This window comes from Pinus tabuliformis, chromosome X, assembly GCF_031772625.1.
Source record: "Pinus tabuliformis cultivar Carrire ecotype Pingquan chromosome X, CPIR1, whole genome shotgun sequence".
NCBI lineage: Eukaryota > Viridiplantae > Streptophyta > Pinopsida > Pinales > Pinaceae > Pinus > Pinus tabuliformis.
Genome location: NC_142308.1, coordinates 137,041,932 through 137,063,320, shown reverse-complemented (window position 1 = coordinate 137,063,320; position 21,389 = coordinate 137,041,932). Strand labels below are relative to the sequence as shown.

Here is a 21,389-nt window from a genome sequence, read left to right as displayed (position 1 = left end):
CCATCATAACCGATGAAACTACGCACCTATGTTGGTGTCTTAGGTGTAGGAAAATTTAATATTACCTCTACCTTGGTAGGATCAACCCGAATTCCTGCAACTGAAAGCAGGTGTCCCAACACTATTCCTTCTTTCATCATCATATGGAATTTCATTGTACTAAGAGAAACATGTGTTTTCTTACATCTTTTAAGTACTTTCTCTAAGTTTTCCAGACCTTCTTCAAAAGAATCCCCATATGGGGTGAAGTCATCCATGTAGATTTCAACACTATCATTGACTAGATCAGAAAAAATTCCTAATATTGCTCATTGAAAGGTAGTAGGTGCATTATAGAGACCGAATGGGAGGACTCGGTATGAAAAATTTCCCCAAGGGCATGTGAAGGTAGTTTTATCTTGATCCTCAGGAGCTATTTGGATCTGGTTGTGCCCATTAAATCCATTTAGAAAGGAGAAGAATTTTTTTCCTGCTAATGTATCAAGGACCTGGTCAATAAAGGGTAACGAAAAATGATATTTTTGAGTTGATTTATTTAATTCCCTGTAATCAACACAAATATGCCACTTTTCATTCTTCTTTGGAACAATGACTAGTGGGGATACCCATTGACTATCCGAGATTGGGTAAATAAATCCCACATCTAATAGTTTATGTAATTTGTCTTTGACAATGTTCTTTAAAGCATGATTCATTCTTGTATGTGGTTGCGTAACAGGTCAAAATTCTTATTTAATGTATATGTGATGAGTACATAAGTCAGCAGGGATTCCTTTCATATCTGTATATTCCCAAGCGAAGGCTTATTTTTGTTCCTGAAGGACTTTCAGTAACCATTCAGACTGGGAAGGTGAAAGGTCAGGATTAATGTTCAACATCTTCCCTGGTTCAATTTCTACAGGAACATTGTTACAGGGTACAATTACATGAACATTTTCAACTTCAGTCTTTGTTTCAATGACTTCTTGAACATTGCAACTCATAACAGATTCTAATAGCTGGTGGGTTGAATCAGAAATAGAGTTGGGGTTGTTGATAAAGGTACTAATGGCATCATCTTTCATTTCATCCTTAAAACAAAGGGCCTCACCAATAGTAAGAATTGGTCTAATTTCTTCGTTTTCAGGTTCAAGCCCTTTCGCAAGTAGAGATTTTTGTATTAAGGTAAATCCTGGTTTATCTGGTGAAATCGGTTCTATAGGGGGATAAATGATAAGATTCTTTGTCACTTCCCCATTTGATATTTACTATGTTTCTTGAGCGGCACCGAATGTAAGCATCTACGGTCACAAGCCATGTCTTCCTAAAATCAAAGGATGCCCACCGACTGGGGATTGGGTATGTAATACCAAAAGATCGACAGGGTACTGCCATGAGTCTACTAAAATGGTTATATCTTCCAACTTCCCTACCAGTCTTATAGTAGACCGATCTGCCAATTCTAGGATGGTGGGAGTTGGTTTAAGGTTTCACAGACCCAAGGTAATCACAACTGCAGAATTTATGACATTAATTGTTGCCCCCAAGTTTGCCAACACATTTGGGATATCAACCCCATTAATTTGTACTGTAAGAATTGGGTTCCCTGGATCTCTATACTTAACAAGTGTAGGCTTCCCCAACATTATGTCTGAGAATTTTCCCATAACGTGAATAGTGAGTGGATCATTTGGTTTTCTTCCAGGTTGCTTAGAGAAATATTCTTTGATTGTATTGACATAAATCAATATGTCCCTTATAGCCTGAAGTAACATGATTTTGACAAATAATTTTTTAATTCCCCTAAAAAGTCAAATTCATGACAAGGACTTTGTTTACTCAAGGACAGTCTCCCAGGGCAAGATGGACCAATCGGACAACCTCTAGTAACAATCGTTTGAGAAGAGGGTTGTTGTTCCGTAGGAGTTTGCGTTGACTCATCCCCAGTCGTTCCAGCAGAATTCATGGGTTCTGGTTCTAAGACTTCATCAGTAGTACGTTCAACAATTATTTGTGAAGTCTGAGTATTTACCACCCGAATGGACCAGATATTTAATTCATTACATTCCGTGGTGGAAATACTGTATGCAGGAAGGTTGAGTGTCTCAACCTGTTGAGCCCCCTATTGTTTGGATTTGGGTTGGATTGAACAAGAAGTTGTGGATGAAGAGGAGGATTACTGGTGGAGGCATTAGAAGGCAGTTGTAATTGTTGTTGTGGCATAGGTTGGGAGAACTATCCTGAAGGAGGAGGAGGTCCACGCCAATTCTGGGACCATGAAGGAGTTGGACTAGACTGAGGGAACCATGGTTTCCAGGGCATTGGATATTGACAGGACTACAACCATGAAGGTGAAAAAGGTACAGATTGAGGCCCAAAATTCAAATTATTAAAAAACTGAGAGGGGTCTTGAGGCATAGCTTGATTCATGTTTTGTGGCTGTAGTTGTCGTGGTTTCCTTGATCCCATGATATAAAACTGATCTACCTCTTCATTCGGCCCCTGAAAAACTACCTTCAACCCAGGAAGAGATGGACAGGTGCTAGTGAAATGACTATGTTCACATATTGCACAAGTCTCGACAGTATTCAATGGACATTCCTTTAGCGGGTGCTTCTTCCTAAATTGAGGGAAGAAAATGGACATGGCCTTCTCTGCTTCCATTTGCTTCTATTTCGCCTGTAAAACATCTAGCTATGAGGATAGTGTGCTCAAGATATATGTCCTCAAGTTGACCAGCAAGTTTCCAATTTCTGCTTTCGTAACTCCACCGCTAGATGTCTTGAGGGTTTGGATCCCCTGCCTATGCCTCGCAACTCCACGTGAACACTTAATGCACAATTCACATATGGTGTCGAATTATTCTTTTGATATATCTCCCTTTCCTATTACGTTCAAAAGTTCCAAAGATTTCTCCCTTAGTGCCCAGAGAAAAATTATCTTCAGGATGTCCTTATCCAGATCACTATGGAAATATCTACAAATTATATTTGAAACATTCCACAAAGTCTACCATGTTCTCATCTTCTTTTTGCATAATCTTAAAGATTTCTTCCTTAACATCTCGAGATTTGCAGTAGTATTGATATTTTTCGAGGAAAATTGTCTTCATATTATCCCATGTAGTAATAGATTCCCCCCCTAAATCTATGAACCATCTCAAAGTTGTTCCCTTCAAAGTGGTGGGGAATATCTTCAATTTCTGGGCATCATAAATATATGCATACCCTCGACAGACAACGTTGAATTCAAACAGGAATGAGTCTGGATCTTCAAAATAAATACCATGAAAGTTAAGTAATGTTGTCAAAGGAATAGGCTTGATAGGCGCATCACCCTTGATATCTCCAATTGGGATCTCAATCGAAGAAGTTGCAGGAGCCATGAATATATTCCTATATTCAATTCGAATCTCAATAGGTTCTTGTTGTTCTATAATGCGCGGTTGAGCCTGTTTAACAGCACTTCCTTGATCAAATGGTGTAGTGAATTCCCTCAAGTCTTCTTCTTCTTCTTCTTCTGAATTCACAATGTCCAGTTCCCCCGATCCTCTGCTTGTTATTTCTTCTTCCCTGAATTTTGCTTCTGTTATTGGGGGAGATTCTGGTTTTGAAACTGACTACCCTCTAGATCTCATATGAGATCTCACCCTAACAGTAGCTCGCGACAATGCTCCTGACTCAGCTTTTGAAATGATTTGTTGGATATATGTAATTCTGCCTAGATCTTTCCTTCCTCTTTTTGGGGGTCTTCCTCTGCCCCTTTTATTTGTATCTTTGTACATGTAATTAGAAAATAAAAGGAAAACATTCAAGCAAATTGAAAGCTCAGGCCCTAAAGCAAGGTGAAAACTTCCCTCCCCAAGATGAGGGAGTGGCCCCTAAAAAGAATACAAAAGAAGGAAAACAAACCAACCACAGAATCTAAGCTCAGGACTTGAAACAGGGTGAAAATTTTTTCCCTTCCCAGGACGAGAGAGCGGTTCCTATGAAAGAAACAAAACAATCTAATGCTCACGACCTGGAGCAGGGTGAAAAACTTCCCTCCGTAGGACGAGAGAGTGGTCCTATGTTCCATACTGGTCGTACTTTCGCGCCTTCGATAACGTCCTTGGAAACAACACCAAAATGTTGGTGTTCAGATATGAATCATACAATTCACATAATTCGACATTAATTGTCAAATCGTGGCTCGACTGGTAATTTCAAGGCTATCATGCAAGGTATATGCAGGCCACAATTTCCCTACCCAACATTGAACATTCAATCAAAACATAACAATGTATAACAAGAAGTAATAATTGTAACAACAATCAGAGAAACAAGAAGTTAAGACTCACAGCAACACACTGAATTCATTACACAATAGAGAAATAACACAGCAAAAATAAACCTATGCACACATCTAATCCAACAACGCCTGGTCATGAGAGTGGGCCCAACTCCCTGATTAGGATGCAACAAGATCAAGAACTATAAAATGCTCATAAGATCAGAAATTGTATTAATCAAAATAACATTACAGATCTATGTTGTTACAGCTCAGAATTCTCATATATCTCTTACCGGTGTCTTTCCCAGCCCCGTAACACTACTTATACATTTCATTTAACAACTAACAGTGCCTAAGATTACGGCAACTATCTGCCTACAAATGCATAGTGATTCTTGAGATATAACAGAATATAAAGATAGCACTTGTGCTGGTCGATAAGTTGAACCACCATTGCAGCTGATATCCAAAGATAGTGTTGCCAGCTCGATAGTCATCATATGCTGAATCATGGTCTTGATCATCATTCCTTCAAATCTGCAAGAAAACTTAAGTTAGAAAGCTGCTTTAGGCAATAATCCCCTACGACTACGCTTCATCGATTAACAATTCACAAAGACATGACAATAGGTGTACCTTTGTTGTTTAGAATACAAATCGACCAACAAGGACATGAAATGAGTACAAGAAAGGGATAAAAAGGTGGGTAAAAAGTGGGCAAATTTAGCAACCAACAGTGGCTTTAATCTAGAACTCGATGCATTGTGTTTTGAAACTTCGAATACAAATTATCTAGGAAATGGGCTTCAAAAGAGACATGAAGCTAGTAAAATATATGCATTGTTTTCTAAACAAAATGAACCAGCTTTAAAGCTCATATATAGTTGGATATTTTTATCTTATAATCATATATCTCATATTAATTATAACACCCTAGAGAAAGATATTATTACAAACTTATCATTAATTAATTAATGTATAATTATATACTTTTTATTTTGAGATGGCAAAATCCATAACCCATAACATAACCCCAATTTATTAATCACTTGAATTTTAATCACAACATAAAGATATAGACAACACAACACACACTTTTATTCCATGTGTTCTAGAGAGATGAAATAACTACACCTAATCAGAGTAAGGTAGCCTATATCACCTTTTGCAACACCAACAATTCCATGTCATAATAAACCTTGTCATACAAGGACAGAAAAATTTGCTTAAGATGTTGATACACAGTGGATCCAACATCAATGTTCTGAATAAAAAGGAAATACCTGCTATATATTGGCAGAAATCAAAGAGGGAAATTATAGGCATTGAAAACCATCAATTAAATCTCTAGTATGAGGTTCTGAAAGCAACATTATTTTTCAAATATTATTACATAATATGAAGTTTGCAGTTTCCAACATCCCCATTGATTGTATATTGGGAACGTCATTCCTAGCAACAATAAAACCACATGGATCCACCAGATTAAAAAATGGAAAAGCAGGATATTTTATAACAATTCCTGCAAAGGAAAACTAGCCCCTCAAAGTCACTCTTCCATTTGTCTCATCCCCCAGGGTATCTACAATGGTTCAGGTTATGGAAGACTTGACTAAAGCAAAAAACAGGTTATATGATGTAAAAAATGAGAGGGCTAACCTACAAGTTGAAGAAATATTAACACAACAACCTATTAAAGCACAGATCCAAGCACTTCAACAACAATTTGAAGCAGAAGTATGTACTGAGTATATTGGGAAACCCTACAAAAGTCGTGCAATTCCCATGAATGAAGAATATAGAAAGTTGTGCCAAAAAGAGAACCAGAATCTTCTGAGTATGAAACTAATTCGAGAGTTTGACAGTCCCTCGAACTGTTATGTATTTTATGTCAATAAAAATTTAGAACATATTCGATGGGTACCTTGCCTAGTCATAAACTATAAACCCCTCAATGTTGTTTTAGCTTATGATATATACCCAACTCCACACAAAGCATGTTTGGTATCTAGAATAGCAGGTGCTATAATTTTCTCTAAATTTGATATGAAATCAAAATTTTGGCAAGTTTTGATTAAAGAAGAAGACAACTTTAAAATTGCCTTTAGTGTGCCTGTAGGGCATTGTGAATGGAATGTCATGTTGTTTGGTCTTAAAAATGCTCGCTCTAAATTCCAGAGGATAATGGAATAAGTATTTACGCCCTATTTTGAGTGGTTGTTAGTTTATGTTGATGATGTATTAATTTTCTCCAAGTCTGTATAAGACCATTTCAAGCATGTTTGGAAATTCTTTCAACTAGTTAAAGAAACAGGGTTGGTTCTCAGCAAAAAGAAGATTGAATTGTTCTAAACAAACATCAATTTTTTTGGATACACCATCTCTAATGGAAAAATAACCCTGCAACAACATGTTGGTGCCTTTGCAGATAAGTTCCCAAACAAAATCAGAGTGAAAACACAATTACAAAGATTTCTTAGCCACCTAAATTACGCATGTAATTTCTGAAAACATTGTTCTCAAGACTGCGGGATTTTGAATGACAGGTTAAAAAATGAACCTCTTCTTTGGACAGGCGAGCACACATAAGCAATTTAAAAAGAAAAGGTCAGGCATTTACCCATTCTTTATGTTGGAAATGAATCTTTGCCCAAAATTGTAAAATCTAATGCTACTGAGCTTGGATGGGGGGTGGAGTACTTAAGTAGAAGAAAGGAAATAAAGAAAAAATCATCCAATTTTCTTTAGGGACATGATCTGATACTAATAAAAATTATTACATTATTGAAAAAGAAGTCAAAGTTTCCTGGAATGCAGTAATAAGTTTGAAATTCATTTGATAAACAAACAGATTGTGTTAAGGACAGATGCCTCTGTTATGAAAAAAGTTCTCAACAAAGAAATAAAAAATTCAAGAGAAGAAAAGTTTGCTTGATGTCAAGACCTATCTATTAATTTTGACTTTAATATTCAACATATAAAGGGAAATGAAAATTGCATTCCATATTTTTTGAGCAGGGAAAATCTATAGGATCTAGTTCATTGCATGGTGATAGTTACAAAATGGAAAGATAATGATGAGGTATGTAGGGAAATTCTTGAAATAAATTCTTGGGACCAATATTGCAGTGAATGAGAACTTTCATGGTAACTTCGCCACACCTAAGTATTAAATTCAAACTTACAATATCATAATGATATACAACATTTAGTTCCAAAATGGAGGTTCTGACTACAACAAGGAAGATGGATACCCCTCATGGTTCACCAAAATGCATGTCACCATGCTAATTTAGCAGAAGACACTCTCACAAATCATTTCTTAGATATTATTGAGATACACAGACTAGAAAATGCCAGGGAAAATATTTATCATAAATACTTCACTTTAAATAGACCAAGGGACCCTGAGTGGCCAAGATAATGGCCTTAAAGAAATCCACAATTTTTTTTCCTGGAATTGATTATGATTTCAAGGGATATACCAAGTTATAGTGGGACTTTCTTTGTCACAGTGATGAAAAAAAAGATTACAACATCATGTTAAAGTTTGGAGCTTTGCATGCAAATCAAATGGGACACAAACCAGAATGGTTAAACCAATGGTGGAGCCATTTTGGAGTAAACCAAAGTGCCTTGGGTCCCTACAACTTATAGAGATATTATGTCAGTGGAAGATTCTGAGAGTACATGGATACAAAAATATTCTCAGATGAACATAACTTGGACAACTATGTTGCATGCCATGACCAATGGCTTGTCAGAATGAAAGTAAGGTATCAAGTCATCCTTGGTCGGCCAATGATTGTATGAAGAATATATACTAAAGCATGGGACATTGGACCCCACTACTTAGGGCTAAAAATGTTTGATGACTAATAAAGCCAAACCATACCACTTTTTCAGGGGTTTTACGGATCCAAAATATCCACTTTGTAAGGAATAAAAATCTTTATATGATTTTGTTCTCATGGGATTTACGAAAAAACATCCACATTGTTAAGACATTTTGTACCCCAAAATATTTCTATGATTATGTTTTCATGGGATTTACGAAAAACATCCACAGTGTTAAGATATTTTGTACCCTAATATATTTCTCATGGGCTTTTATATGAAAATTATCCACTTTGTATACTAAAGAAAAATAATGACTAGATTCCTACAATGGAACTAGCGTAACCAAAAAAGAGGGAAAGGAGGAGTTGTTGGGAATCTTTTGGCGTCTTAGGAGTCAAAACTTTGAAAAGCCAATGCATCAGAACATAGAGTTTGGTGTGAACCTAAAGTGATCATATTTTCTTAGAAGTCAAGAGTATTTGGTTTGTCCATATCTATTATGTAATCACTTCATGATATAAATAAAGAAAAGAGTGTTGTCAGAATTCTATGTTATTAAATATTGCACATTCTTGTGTCTTGTTTGAATGAATTCTTTCTCTGAAGTTCATTGGAGGTTCGCTTAGGATTCTAAGTGAATCTCCAATGAACTTCAGATAAAGCATTCATTCAAAAAAGATACAAGAATATGCAAGACTTGATAACACAAAACTCTGCAAATACTCGCTTCTTTATTTATAACATAAAGCGGTTACATAAAAGATATGGACGAACCAAACTAAGAAAATCAAGCCACTTTAGGTTCACACTTTCGACTCTCCATGACAAAAATATGTTGAAGACCTCATTCTTCCTTTCTTTTATAGTTGAGCTAGGCTTCTCTAAGGGGTTCTAGTCATTATCCCCCTACGATATACAAAGTGGGTGCTTTTCATATCAAAGCCCATGAGAAAGATTTGGAGTACAAAATATCTTAACATTGCAGATGCTTTTCATATCAAAGCCCACGAGAAAGATTTTGGAGTACAAAATATATTAATCTTGTGGATGTTTTTTTGATAATCCCACGAGAATGAAATATTATAGAGATTTTATTTTTACAAAGTGAGGTTTTGGATCCACAAAACCCAAAGAAAAGCAGTATGGTAAGGCTTTATTAGTCATCAAACATTGTTAACCCTAAGTAGTGGGGTCCAGTGTCTGAGGCTTTAGTATATATTCTTCATATAATCATAGGTTGACCAAGGATGGCTTGATACCTCACTTTCATTCTAAAAATCCATTGGTCATGCCATGCAACATAGTTGTCTAGGATATGTTCACCTGTGCAAATTTATGTGTCTCTATACTATCAGAATCTTCCGTTGACATAATTTCTTTGTAAGTTGAGAGGATCCAAGGCACTTCAGCTTATTCCAAAATGGCTCCATCACTCCTTTAACCATTTTTGGCTTATGTCCTATCTGATTTGCATGCAGGGATCCAAACTTTAGCATGAAATAATATTCCTTCTGCTCATCACTACACCATAGGAAGTCCCACCATAACTTGGTATATCCTTTAATCATAAATAGTTTTAGGAAAAAAAACTTGTGGATTTCTATGAGGCCACTTTCTTGACCATTCATGGTCCCTTGGTCTATTTAACGTAAAATATTTATGATAAACATTTTCCCGAGCATTTTCTTGCCTCCATATTTTAGTAATATCTAACAAATGATTCATTGAGAGCTTCTTTTGCTAAATTATCATGATGGCATGCATTTTGGTGGACCATGAGGGGTATCCATCTCCCTGGTTGTGGTCATTGCCTCCATTATGGCACTAAGTGTTGTATATCATTATGAGATGACAAGTTTGTCTCTAGAATCTAGGTGTGACGAAGTTGCCATGAAGGTTCCCATTCACTACAATATCAATCCCATGACTTTGTTTCTAGTATTTCCCTACAAATTTCATCATTGTCTTTCCATTTTGTCACTATCACCATACAATGAATTGGCGCTTGTAAAATTTCTCTGCTTAAGAAGTCTGGGATGTAGTTTTCACTACCCTTTATGTGTTGGATATGAAATCCAAAATTAGCAGATAAGGCTTTCCATCGAGTGAACTTTGCTTCTCCAGACTTTCTGATTTCATTTGTCCTTAGAACAAAACTCTTATTTATCAAATGGATTTCAAACTTATCCATTGCATTCCAAGCGGCTTTAAATTCTTTTTCAATAGTAGAATAATTTTTCTTAGTATCATACCATCTCCCAAAAGAGAATTGGATGATTTGTTCTTTATTCCCTTTCTTTTGTTTAAGTACTCCTCCCCACCCAAGCTCACTAGCATCAGATTCCACAATTTTGGGCAAAGATTCATTCACAACATAAAGGAGGGGTAGATGCATGACATTTTCTTTAATTTTCCTTACTGCTTGTATGTTTTCATCTATCCAAGGAAGGTGCTCCTTTTTTAGTCTATCATTCATAATCATGCAATCTTGAGCACAATGATTGTAGAAATTACAGACATAATTTAGACAACCAAGGAACCTTTGCAGTTGTGTTTTGTATGTGATATTATTTCGGAATTTGTCTGCAAATGCAATAGCATGTCGCTGGAGAGTGATCTACCCATTGGATATAGTGTGTACCAAAAACTTGATAACTGTGTTGAACAACTCAATCTTCTTTTTGTTGAGGACCAATCATGTTTCTTTAACCAATTGGAAGAATTTCCGAACATGCTTAAAATGTCTTCTATAAACTTAGAGAAAATTAATACATCATCAATATAAAATAACAACTATTCAAAGTAAGGTTTAAATACTTGGTCCATTATTTTTTGAAACTTAGAGGGCGTATTTTTAAGACCAAATGACATGAAATTCCATTCATAATGTCCTGCAGGTACACTAAAGGAAGTTTTAAACATTTTTTCTTTAATCTAAACCTGCCAAAACCCTGATTTCATATCAAATTTACAGAAAACTCTAGCACCTGCTATTCTAGATATCATACATGCCTTGTGTGGAATTGGGTATGTGTCATCAACTAAAACAACATTGAGGGGTTTATAGTTTATGGCCAGGCGGGGTACCCCTCGAATCTATTCTGAATGTTTATTGACATAAAAGCCATAACAGTTCCAAGGACTGTCAGACTCTTGGATAAGTTTCTTATTCAAAAGATTCTAGATCTCCTTTTAGCATAACTTTCTATATTCCTCATTCATTGGAATTGCATGACTTTTGCAGGGTTTTCCAATATATTTAGTTTTGTAGGGAAATTCAACAAAATATTGTTTTCGATGCCAGAAAGAATTTGGCTCTTCTGCACATACTTATGTTTCAAATTGTTGTTGGAGCTCTTGGATTTGTGCTTTGACAACCTGTTGATCTAATCTTTCTCCAACCCTTAGGTTAGCCCTTTAAATTTTGACATCCTGTAACCTATTTTCTGCTTTAGTCAAATCTTCCATAACCTGAACCATTGTAGATACCCTGGTGGATGAGACAAATGGAAGAGTTACTTTGAAGAGTTGGTTTTCTTTTGCAAGGATTGTTATAAAATATCCTTGTTTTCTGTTTTTTAACCTGGTGGATCCATGTGGTTCGACTGCTGCTAGAAATGGTGTTCACATAATACAATCTATGGGGATATTGGACACTGCAAAATTGGTATTTACACAATAATCTTTGAAAAATAATGTTGCTTTTGGAACTTCATACTGAATATTTAACTGGTGGTCTCCAATCCCTATAATTTCCCTGTTTGATATTTGCCAATATCTAACAAGTATTTCTCTCTTATTCAAAACATTGATGTCAAACCCACTATCTATCAATGTTTTAAGCAAAAAATGGTGTCCTTCTATGACAAGGTTTATCATAACATGGAATTTATGGTGTTGGATGGCAAGAATCCTCATGGATTTCAATATGGATAAATCATTAGCTTCATAAATCTCAACGTTTGGATTTTTGGTTGAGTAATGAGGCTCTTTCTCAAAGTCTTCAACAACTAGAACCTCTGCAATTTTCTTTCCTTTCTCAATCTCTGCAACCTTCTTCTTTAGGTCAACAATTTCCCTTTTTAATAGGTTAATTTCATTTCCTAGGTCACTCAGAGTAAGTGTTCTAGGTTTTTCTACTTTGTTTTGTCTTATGAAAGATTTGGTATTTCTTTCAAAAGAAGCATCTACAAATAAAGGTTTCTTTCTATCTGACTTACCCGAGTTTGAAGGAGTGCCTGGATTGGACTTCAACATGGTCTTTATAAAGGTGTCCATAATATTCTCTTTCATTTATCCTTCCAGTAAAGCCTTGATTCCTGCAAGAAGCTTTGCATCTTCATCATCAACTGTGTGAGCCATACAAATTTTTAATTTCTGAGGTGGCTATGATTTCTTTTCACCTGCACATTCATTAGAATCAAAATAATCAGTATTACCATATTTACATTCACAAAGATCAGAATCCTCACAATCACATTCAATAAGTAGGACTCCTTGGTCAGTATTTGATGAGAATTCTGAGTTGAAACTGGAGGTTTTAGTACTATCATCACAACACCCATGCTTTAGAAGATGAACTTCTTCTTTGGTTGGAAATGGGGCATGTGGACATTGGTTTGTGTTATGGTGAGGTGATTGGCATCTGTTGCACTTGCGGACTTGTAAAGACTGTGTTTGTGTCTACTGTGCTTTCTAAGCCTTCTCTTGTTGACTTTTTGTGCCCTTTCTTGAGACTTTTTACCCCTGTTTCATTTGGATTCATCACCTACAATGGGCACTTATTTGCTAGGTGGCCCTTTTGGCCACTAAGCCAGCATACAATTTTCTCCCATGCTTGTTTCTTGTGAGTTTGTAGGTGAATATTTGCAGGAGAGAAATAATGGGTCCTTGGAATTCTTTTGGTTTTTTGCGGAGCTGACATGTTGTAAACCTTATTGGAGGGTTTGTTAAATCTTTGCTTTTCTGCAGACAACTTTTCGATTACCTTCTTGGCCTTTCTTCTTTTCACAATTGGATCAACTGTATAAAGACCATATTTTTGACATATTGACCTACTATCGGGTAACCTAGAAAGCTTTTGGATAGACTTATTGACTTTCATATTGGTGCATAGTCCTACCAATGCCTTGGTAATTAGTGCATAGATTCCCCCTAGGTATAAGATTCATAAGGAAATTGGAAGACTTCTTGAACTTTTAAATATTTAACAAACTTTTTGGGAAGTGCAGCGAGGTATACCTGCTTCCAAAGCAAGTTCTTGTTGTCTTTAACTTCGCAGATTCTTTGCACCCATTCTCTATGAAAATCTTCATACCAAGACATATTTTTGCATTTAATATTCATTGGAATTATGGAATGTTTATCAGAAATTTCAGTCTCAGTACCACACTAGTGTTCTAGAATCATGGTTTTCAAAGCACTTATCATATTGCTTTGAGGGGTGGATCCATTAGAATGATATATAATATCACCTATTTCATCCTTTAATACCTCCTGTGACATTTTTTCCACCATGGATGGTGATGATTATAACTGCCACCATCTAGCCAAGGTACCAGTGAAACATCGAATAACAGCTTTGCATACCTCAACTTCATATTTTCCTTTCATGCACATAATTTTATAGGTTGTATACATTTTATCTAGCATTTTCCTGGTTTGGCCCATACTCATATTATCAATATTCAATTTGGGGTACCATTCATCAGCAAAACTTTGTACTTCTGGTAGTTTTCCTTTGCCATACAAGTAAGGAGTAAGAGGCCGGAACATATGTGGGGGCAAAGGTTGAAGGATGGGAAGGACATGCTATTGGGATTGCTCATTTTCTAGGGATTATTCTTTCTGAGATGTTTATGGTTTCTCTTCTGAAAAAAGGTGGGGAAAACTTTTCACCCAATTGTGAGGCTCGATCATAGAGACATGATGGATGATCAAATAAGTGAGGGGAATATACTTATACATCTTAGCTTTTTGATATTTTTCCCATTTTTTGTTTATTTATGATATTTGTTCATTGGTGTAGCATAAATATTTTCCCATCCCTTCTTCTAATTCTTCATGTTGCTCTTTTATTTTTTGTGTCCAATCTAGAGCAAGTTGTTTGAGTTCTCTAGTTTCATCCTGGACTTGTGGTAAAGAGAATTGGAAAATATTTATATTGGAAGAGATGGTATTTATAGTGGCTTGGAGATATTCAACACGCCCTTTGCGAGCATAATCATTTGAGATAAAAATATGTACAACCATACCCTTGAGTGCAATATTGGTCCAGTTAATTTATTCACTAATGGGTTGTAATCGATGATCTGTATTACTCATAACATATTCATCTTTGAGTACTAGGGGGATTACTTTAGCTTGTTTGCTTTCTTCTTCAAGGATGACTCCCTTGGATGGTGGAAAAATTGAAGGAGACACAATTTTGGTACCATCTAGACTTATCCACTTGTGCTTATCTTGAGTTTTCCCACCCATCCTTTGGACACTAGGAACTTCTTGTGATTCTTTCCACTCATAAAATGATATCCAACAATCATTTTCTTGCCTTTTTCCATCTTCGTGAAAAACTTTTTTTTGTGACCAAAGTACTGACATTGAATTCACATGCTTTTGGATGTGTAAAAAGATCCCAAATTATCATTTTCTTCATCCATTATGAATCTACTTGATGCCTTTTACAACCTTCCATTAGTGAGAATAATTTATGCATTTCTAGTTTTGAGGGTCTTTTACAGTCATCCAGAATTTTATTTTGGAATCTGGAGGTGGGTATGACTTGATCAGCTTGTTCAATATATCTTGGGCCATATCCGGGTGTGTCAAGTGGCCTCATTGGTACCATTAATAACATATTCATCTTTGGGTACCAGAGGGACAACCTTAGCTTGTTTTCTTTCTTCTTTAAGGATGATGCCTTTGAATGGTGGAAAAATTGAAGGGGACTCAATTTTAGTACCATCTAGACTCCTCCATTTGTTTCTATCTGAAGTTTTCCCACTCATCATTTGGACATTAGGAAATTCTTGTGATTGTTTCCACTCATAGAATGAAATCCAACAATCATTTTCCTGCATATATTCTTTTCATCTTTGTGAAATACCTTGCTTTTCCATCACTGAAGTACTGACATTAAATTCAATTGCTTTGGGATATGTAAATAGATCCCACATTATCATTTTCTTGATTCATTCTGAATCCACTTTATGTTTTTTGCAACCTTTCTACAGTGGAAAGAATTTATGTATGTCTGGTTTTGAGGGTCTTTTACAATCATTTGGGATTTTATTCTGGAATCTGGAAGTGAGTATGACTTGATCAACCTGTTCAATGTATCCTAGGTCATATCTGGGTGTTCCAGGTGCCCTATTCGGCTAAACATCTTTATCAATATGGGGTTTTGGTTTTCCATGGATGGCAAAGGATGGATCATGAGGGAATGGAATATATGTGCACTTAGAATGTGGACATGGTTCAACTGAGATAGTACTTGGAGCTTCTCCTGTGCGAGGGTTATGATTTCGATGTTCTTGTAAGAATCTTAGAGAGTCTAAATTTACAAGTTCTTTATAGGAAGGGCATTCTACCGTTAATGAAGTAAATTGCAGTGCTTGAGCTAATTCTAACATAGAAGTATGTACACAAGCAAGAGACAATTTGGGAGTATGTCTGGCAGTTGTCAATCTAGATGAAGAACTATCATCTTTAGGAGCAGACAAAAAAGATAAAGTGGTTGAACATGGGTTTTCTGAAATTTGTGCAGTGGTGATATTTTGAAACTTTGGTATTTAGGAGCTTCAATCACCCAATGTTTAGGAAAAGTAAGATCTTCCCATCTTATGGTATGATGTTCAATCTTTTGATTTGAAGGATTTGTGATGACAACCACACTTGACTGTGAATCTCTACTTGGGGTATGAAGGACAATGGGGTATAAATTATTTGTGTGTCGAAAATAACCCCTTGTATGTATAGAGATATTTTTTCTTTTGATTTGCAACTGAAGAATATATTTTAAATGTTCATCAAAGGTGTACATAGAAAAATTTGGGTAGCAGTCAAACCAAACTGGTCCTCCCGACTGAGGGACTACAATCCCACCTATGAGTGTGTCTGTGTACCGATTGTGGATTAAATCTCTAACAGTAGCAAGAACAAATGTATTTAACCCTTTATGAGTGAGAGTTGATACTCCTATCCTTATGCATCCCAAATGGAGATAATTTGTCCCATGCCTTTTGGATTTGGCTTGAAGAACTTTTGGGTTTAACAGATGTACAGTTTGAATTATATCACAATTTTGTTGGACTTCAAAAACACATTCTTTGGCAGAAACTCTAGTTATTGCTTTTAGATGAAACACAGAGAGATCACTATAGACTTCACTGAAGGATATGGATGGGAGTTTCCATGTTGCATATGGTTGGATCTCTGGAATCTCTATTGCATAATGATTTAATGTTTTTGAGCTACAAACATTGAAAAGACTATGTAAACCATTATGGTCTTCATTTTCTATTTCACGAGCTTCTCTGAAAGATACGCATTTTCTAGGTGCGTCCATTATAATACAAAGAGGTGTATTTGTGTTACCTGGGAACCAGACATTACTGGCTTTGATACCAAATTGAAGCAGGGGCTTCCTTCGGCGGAGAATGAAGCTTGCGACTGAAACGATCTTCTCTTCTTGCGAATGAAACGTTCTTCTCTTACACGAACTTATACATGAACCTTTGAACAAATTCAACACCCAAAATGTTCTACACATGGCTTCTTGCCTTAATGAGATTCAATAACACTCTAGAATCCTAAGTGAACCTCCAATGAATTTCAGAGAAAGCATTCATTCAAACAAGTCACAAAAATCTGCAATATTTGATAACCCACAATTCTGACAACACTTTTTTTTATATCATAAAGTGATTATATAACATATATGGACTGACCAAATACTCTTGTCTTTTAAAAATATATGGCCGCTTTAAGAGATTCTTTAGAAATTTTTTTTTTTCAAAAGGTGGAAAAACCTATCAAACTTAGTTGTCAGACCAACAGTGAGGACAACCATCTCTGGCTGCTATCCGCGAATGTCAGTTGACGCATCACTGTTATCAAGGAAAACCACGCCACCTGGAATAACCTGCTGGTGGTCCATAAGGGAGCCATATGCCTTTGGGTTTTGGGCCGTTAACTTGTTTCCTTACGTCTGAGGAAGACGAGCTCTTAGCCAAGCAAAAGCAGTTTTAGGGCATACTCTAGGCCCGAAGAGATTCTTTAGAATTGTAAAAATATCACAGATTTTAAGGTAAATAAACACCAATAATTTTGTACCATATTGGCAAAAATGTGAAAGTTCAAAAGAAGGGAATAAGCCTGAAATAAAGGAAATAAAATACTCCTTATACCCCCAAAGAAAACAAAGTACTCCCTATGCCCTTGAACAAATGGAGGAGATTATTTATGGAACCAATCAAAACCCACACTGCAAAATATAATTAATGGAGTAGAAATTGAAAAACCATGACAACAGTACAATTTACCCAAAGAAAGTTCCAAACATGGGGAGGGGCATCATCACATGACTCGGACTCCAAGAGTAAAGAGTCGGATTCATAAAAAAGAGGTACAGTCAGTCAAAGTCAAATTCGTTAATCAATTCTCGGAATTATTCAAAGTTAGTCAAATTTAGTTATGGTCAAACTCATCAAATCTTGTAAGTTTGACCGACTTTTACTCAGTGTGAACCAAACAAGTAGACTCACTGATTACTGTTTCAATGACTAGCAAATTGACAATTGCCATTCGAACCAAAATGGACATAATAATAACACTTTGAACCCTCCACCGCAGTGGCCTCTTCTGTCTGCAAACAAGTTCTAAGAGTAAATGCAATCATAATAAATAATGCCCTTTCAGTCGGAACCACTTCTCTGCTATTAATATGGCTCTGCAGGACTCACAAACCACAGATTGGTCCAACTAGACAACCTGACCTATCAATGGAAAATCCAAAAACACCCAAGGAGGTGAACTCCCTTGGTACCTAACAAGAATTGAAGTTCAGTAATATCACCCCGACCAGATTCATAATCAATAAATTCTCAACAATAAGCTTTTATAAGTTTATGTCAAACCTTTTAGAGATACAGTTTGAATGCAGTACAGCAACAGCTACTCATTGTCTAATGGTGGTTGGGTTTGATTAATACAAGTACAGAGTGCTGCTTAATATAAGCATTGTCATGAGTTAAATTCTTTGAAGACCTGCAGACCCTAAGACAAATCAAGAAACTACACAAACCCACTTAAGTGGATGAAGGCAGCAATGATGAAATGGAGGGCTCATTCACCTTTAAACTTTAGTTACTGTGTTATCCTTTTTTGTATTCATTTTCCAGTATCAGCCATTATGTAACACATAAAACATTCCATGGAATAAGAAATTTATCAGAGCAAGGATTCTTTCCTATTTTGACTTTGCAAAGCGAAGGCTGTAACCCCATGTTTATTAGGCACACTCACGTTCTCAATATCACTTGGGAAGTCCGCACCAGCAGCTAATGTGTAATTTCAAAATAAAAAGTTCAACACAATAAGCAAATCCATAATGTTAGTTTCCTCGATTGTAATTTGATGTATATTTACAAATGTTCTCTAGGACAAACTCAACAGCAACGAATTAGGATGTTTGTTTATTTGTCTCAAAATAAATAAGCTAGCTGCACAAGAATAACTATTCTAAGCAGAAGAATATTTGTGAAAAACATGGGTGCCTGCAAATTGAGTTTGAGTTTACTATCGGTACGAGGTACAGTTTTTAACTTCACAGGTATAAAGAGAGTTTGAATGAAAATACAACTTCAGAGCAAATTCACTCTCTCATCTATTCTTCCGAAGCCATTCCATAATGTCTTTTTCAGCCTCAGTGAGCTTCCCTTGGTTTACAGTTCCTTCAACAAATTCAAAATAATCCTTGTAATTGCGTTTGTAGTAGTCATCTAGCCTCTGCAAGAGAATGGAAATTTTAGTTTTCAATGAAAATTCAATTTTATGTATTCTTTAACAAGAGGGTTTCAATTACCCCTTGCCATTTCTCATAAGTGGAATTTTTTAATTTAAAGCTGAGCCTAGGTCGAGGCCAATCACTCTGGAATTATTATAGTGAAATGTAGCTGACTGATTTAAACACTCAAAATAATCTCTGCTGTAAATCTTGTAAGTGGGGATTACCTATTTAGCCGAAATTACTTAAGATTTGCACTTGACTGTATCTGTATCAAACAACCTCTTTGTATATAAAAGTGATGGCAAATTCTTTGTACCATAAATTAATGATTGGCTTATAATCTTTTCATCTGAAAACCACATTATTTTAATCTAATAGTCAAAATGGAAAAGTAGTAAGTCAATAATTAGCTTACAGCATGGTGCTAATATTAGCCTACATTATCTATGGAATATTTGAAATTTGGTAAGATATACAACTTCCTCGCTTTACCCTTAATCCCATACACGGTTGACATCAATTTTAACCCTCAAAGCAAAACCCGGCTGACATTGACTTTCCCATTAAAATCTGTGTAGTTTTGATCTTTGATTTTGATTCTAAGTGGCGCTGTATATAACCAGAGACAAATAGACAAAATGTCAAAAAGATAGGTTAAAAAGCTTACCTCCTTTGCATATTTATCCTTGTTAGCCTTAGACTTCTGTAAAAGCCCTGTTACACAGGCCAGCCCAGTGTCAATTCTAACCGCAATCCATTTGCTAAATCTACAGCTTGAATATCCAAGAATTTTGCCTTTCTAACCCCTTTTTGACATTCACAAGTATGAGTCCAAACTCCATGTTTTTCAGGCCCTCTGTTACTTTTCACTGAAAATGAAGACAACCCCAATAAGCCCAGCCTCTCAGAGGTTACAGAGGCCCAGCCACAACAGCGTTAGGTCCTACTATATCGACTGTGCATATGAAATGGGCTCATCGGGCTTGAAACTTTAAACCAGAGAAAACTGATTGGAAATTTTCATTCTATACCAAACAAATCTAAATACCATGTTCACAACTCTACAAAAAATATTGGGAATTTCCATGTAAAACAATGAATTCACATAAATTTTTGGAACTAAAATTAAAAACCCATTAAAGAGCACAAGATTATACTCTCTATGAGGTCGTTTTTCTTGCTGTTTTCTTCTTCAGCTGCAGCCCAGTCGGGAGAAAGTACTGGTTGTAAAAGGAGTGCAGACAGTATAGTTGACTGGAGCACTTTTCTCCTACAATGCAAAGATGGAGAAGTAGATTTACAGAGATAAGTGGGTTTTGGTTTTACAGAGATAGGAGATGGGTGGTGGCAGGCAATCTCTCGCTTACAGTCGTGATTATTAATGCAACAAACTGAAATTGATGAAGGAAGAACCATGGCAAACGGAAGAGCCATCAAGGAAAACTATAAAATAGCACTGTTTCAAGATGAACCGAAGGATTGAACCAGGGACCAATGTTGGATGGGATAAGTCCCGAGGTCTAGATCCATTGGGGCTTCGATTTTGACGACTCTATGTCCACCATTCACAAATGATCGAGATCGATATCCGCTCTGGATATTTTCTTCAGTTTGGAAACGAACGAATCATATCAAAGTACAAGTCTTTAATCTCTTGTATCTCATGCATTATGGAATATTACACCGTATTCATTACTATTTATCATAACAATTAATAAAAAAAAATTATTTTTATTTATTTATTTTATTGTTATTTATTTTGTTATTATTTTTATTATTATTTTATTTATTTAGTTATTTTTATTTCCATTTAACTCGTATTCACTTTTCATTTTATCGTTTTATTTTATTTTTATTTTTATTTATTTTATTTTATTTATTTATTTATTTATTTTATTTTATATTTTTATTTTTATTTTATTTATTTAGTTATTTATTTATTTTATTGTTATTTATTTTGTTTTTATTATTATTTATTTTATTCATTTAGTTATTTTTATTCTCATTTAGCTTGTATTTACATTGAATTTATTCATAGAAGCGGTCCTCTGCATCTAATTTTCCTTTTAAAATATTTAACCTATAATTTTTAACTATTTATTAATAAACTATTATCACCAATTTAAATGATTTATTGGTCTCCTATATAACTTATCTCCTTTTTTTATTAGAAATGTTTTGATCCCGGTCCATTGGTCAATATTTACGGTTGGTCAAACTAGCCGTTGGAGGTTCTGCTCGGTCTATTTAACATGCTAAGCTGGATCTGTTTCTTCAACTTGTCCTGACG

General features: G+C 35.6%; 1 protein-coding gene across 1 annotated transcript; it reads right to left on the bottom strand.

Annotated features, from left to right (window-relative positions):
- Positions 1–18,738: 18,738 nt before the first annotated feature.
- LOC149138842 (uncharacterized) lies at positions 18,739–20,735 on the bottom strand. The gene is made up of 3 exons (XM_089449363.1): positions 20,257–20,735; positions 19,767–19,813; positions 18,739–19,098 (listed from the first exon to the last, which is right to left on the bottom strand). Exons 1-3 carry the CDS (start codon positions 20,531–20,533, stop codon positions 18,973–18,975), a joined length of 450 nt encoding a protein of 149 aa, XP_089305489.1. The 5' UTR covers positions 20,534–20,735; the 3' UTR covers positions 18,739–18,972.
- Between the last annotated feature and the right edge of the window lie 654 nt (positions 20,736–21,389).

Bases quoted from the DNA above. Each gene is read 5' to 3' on its own strand.
- LOC149138842 (XM_089449363.1), bottom strand. From the start codon at position 20,533: ATGGCTCTTCCGTTTGCCATGGTTCTTCCTTCATCAATTTCAGTTTGT. The intron at 19,814-20,256 runs GTATAATCTTGT...CCTGTGTAACAG, and splicing joins GAAAAACGACCTCATAGAGA to GGCTTTTACAGAAGTCTAAG. The intron at 19,099-19,766 runs GTAAGCTTTTTA...ATTCTCTTGCAG, and splicing joins AGGATAAATATGCAAAGGAG to AGGCTAGATGACTACTACAA.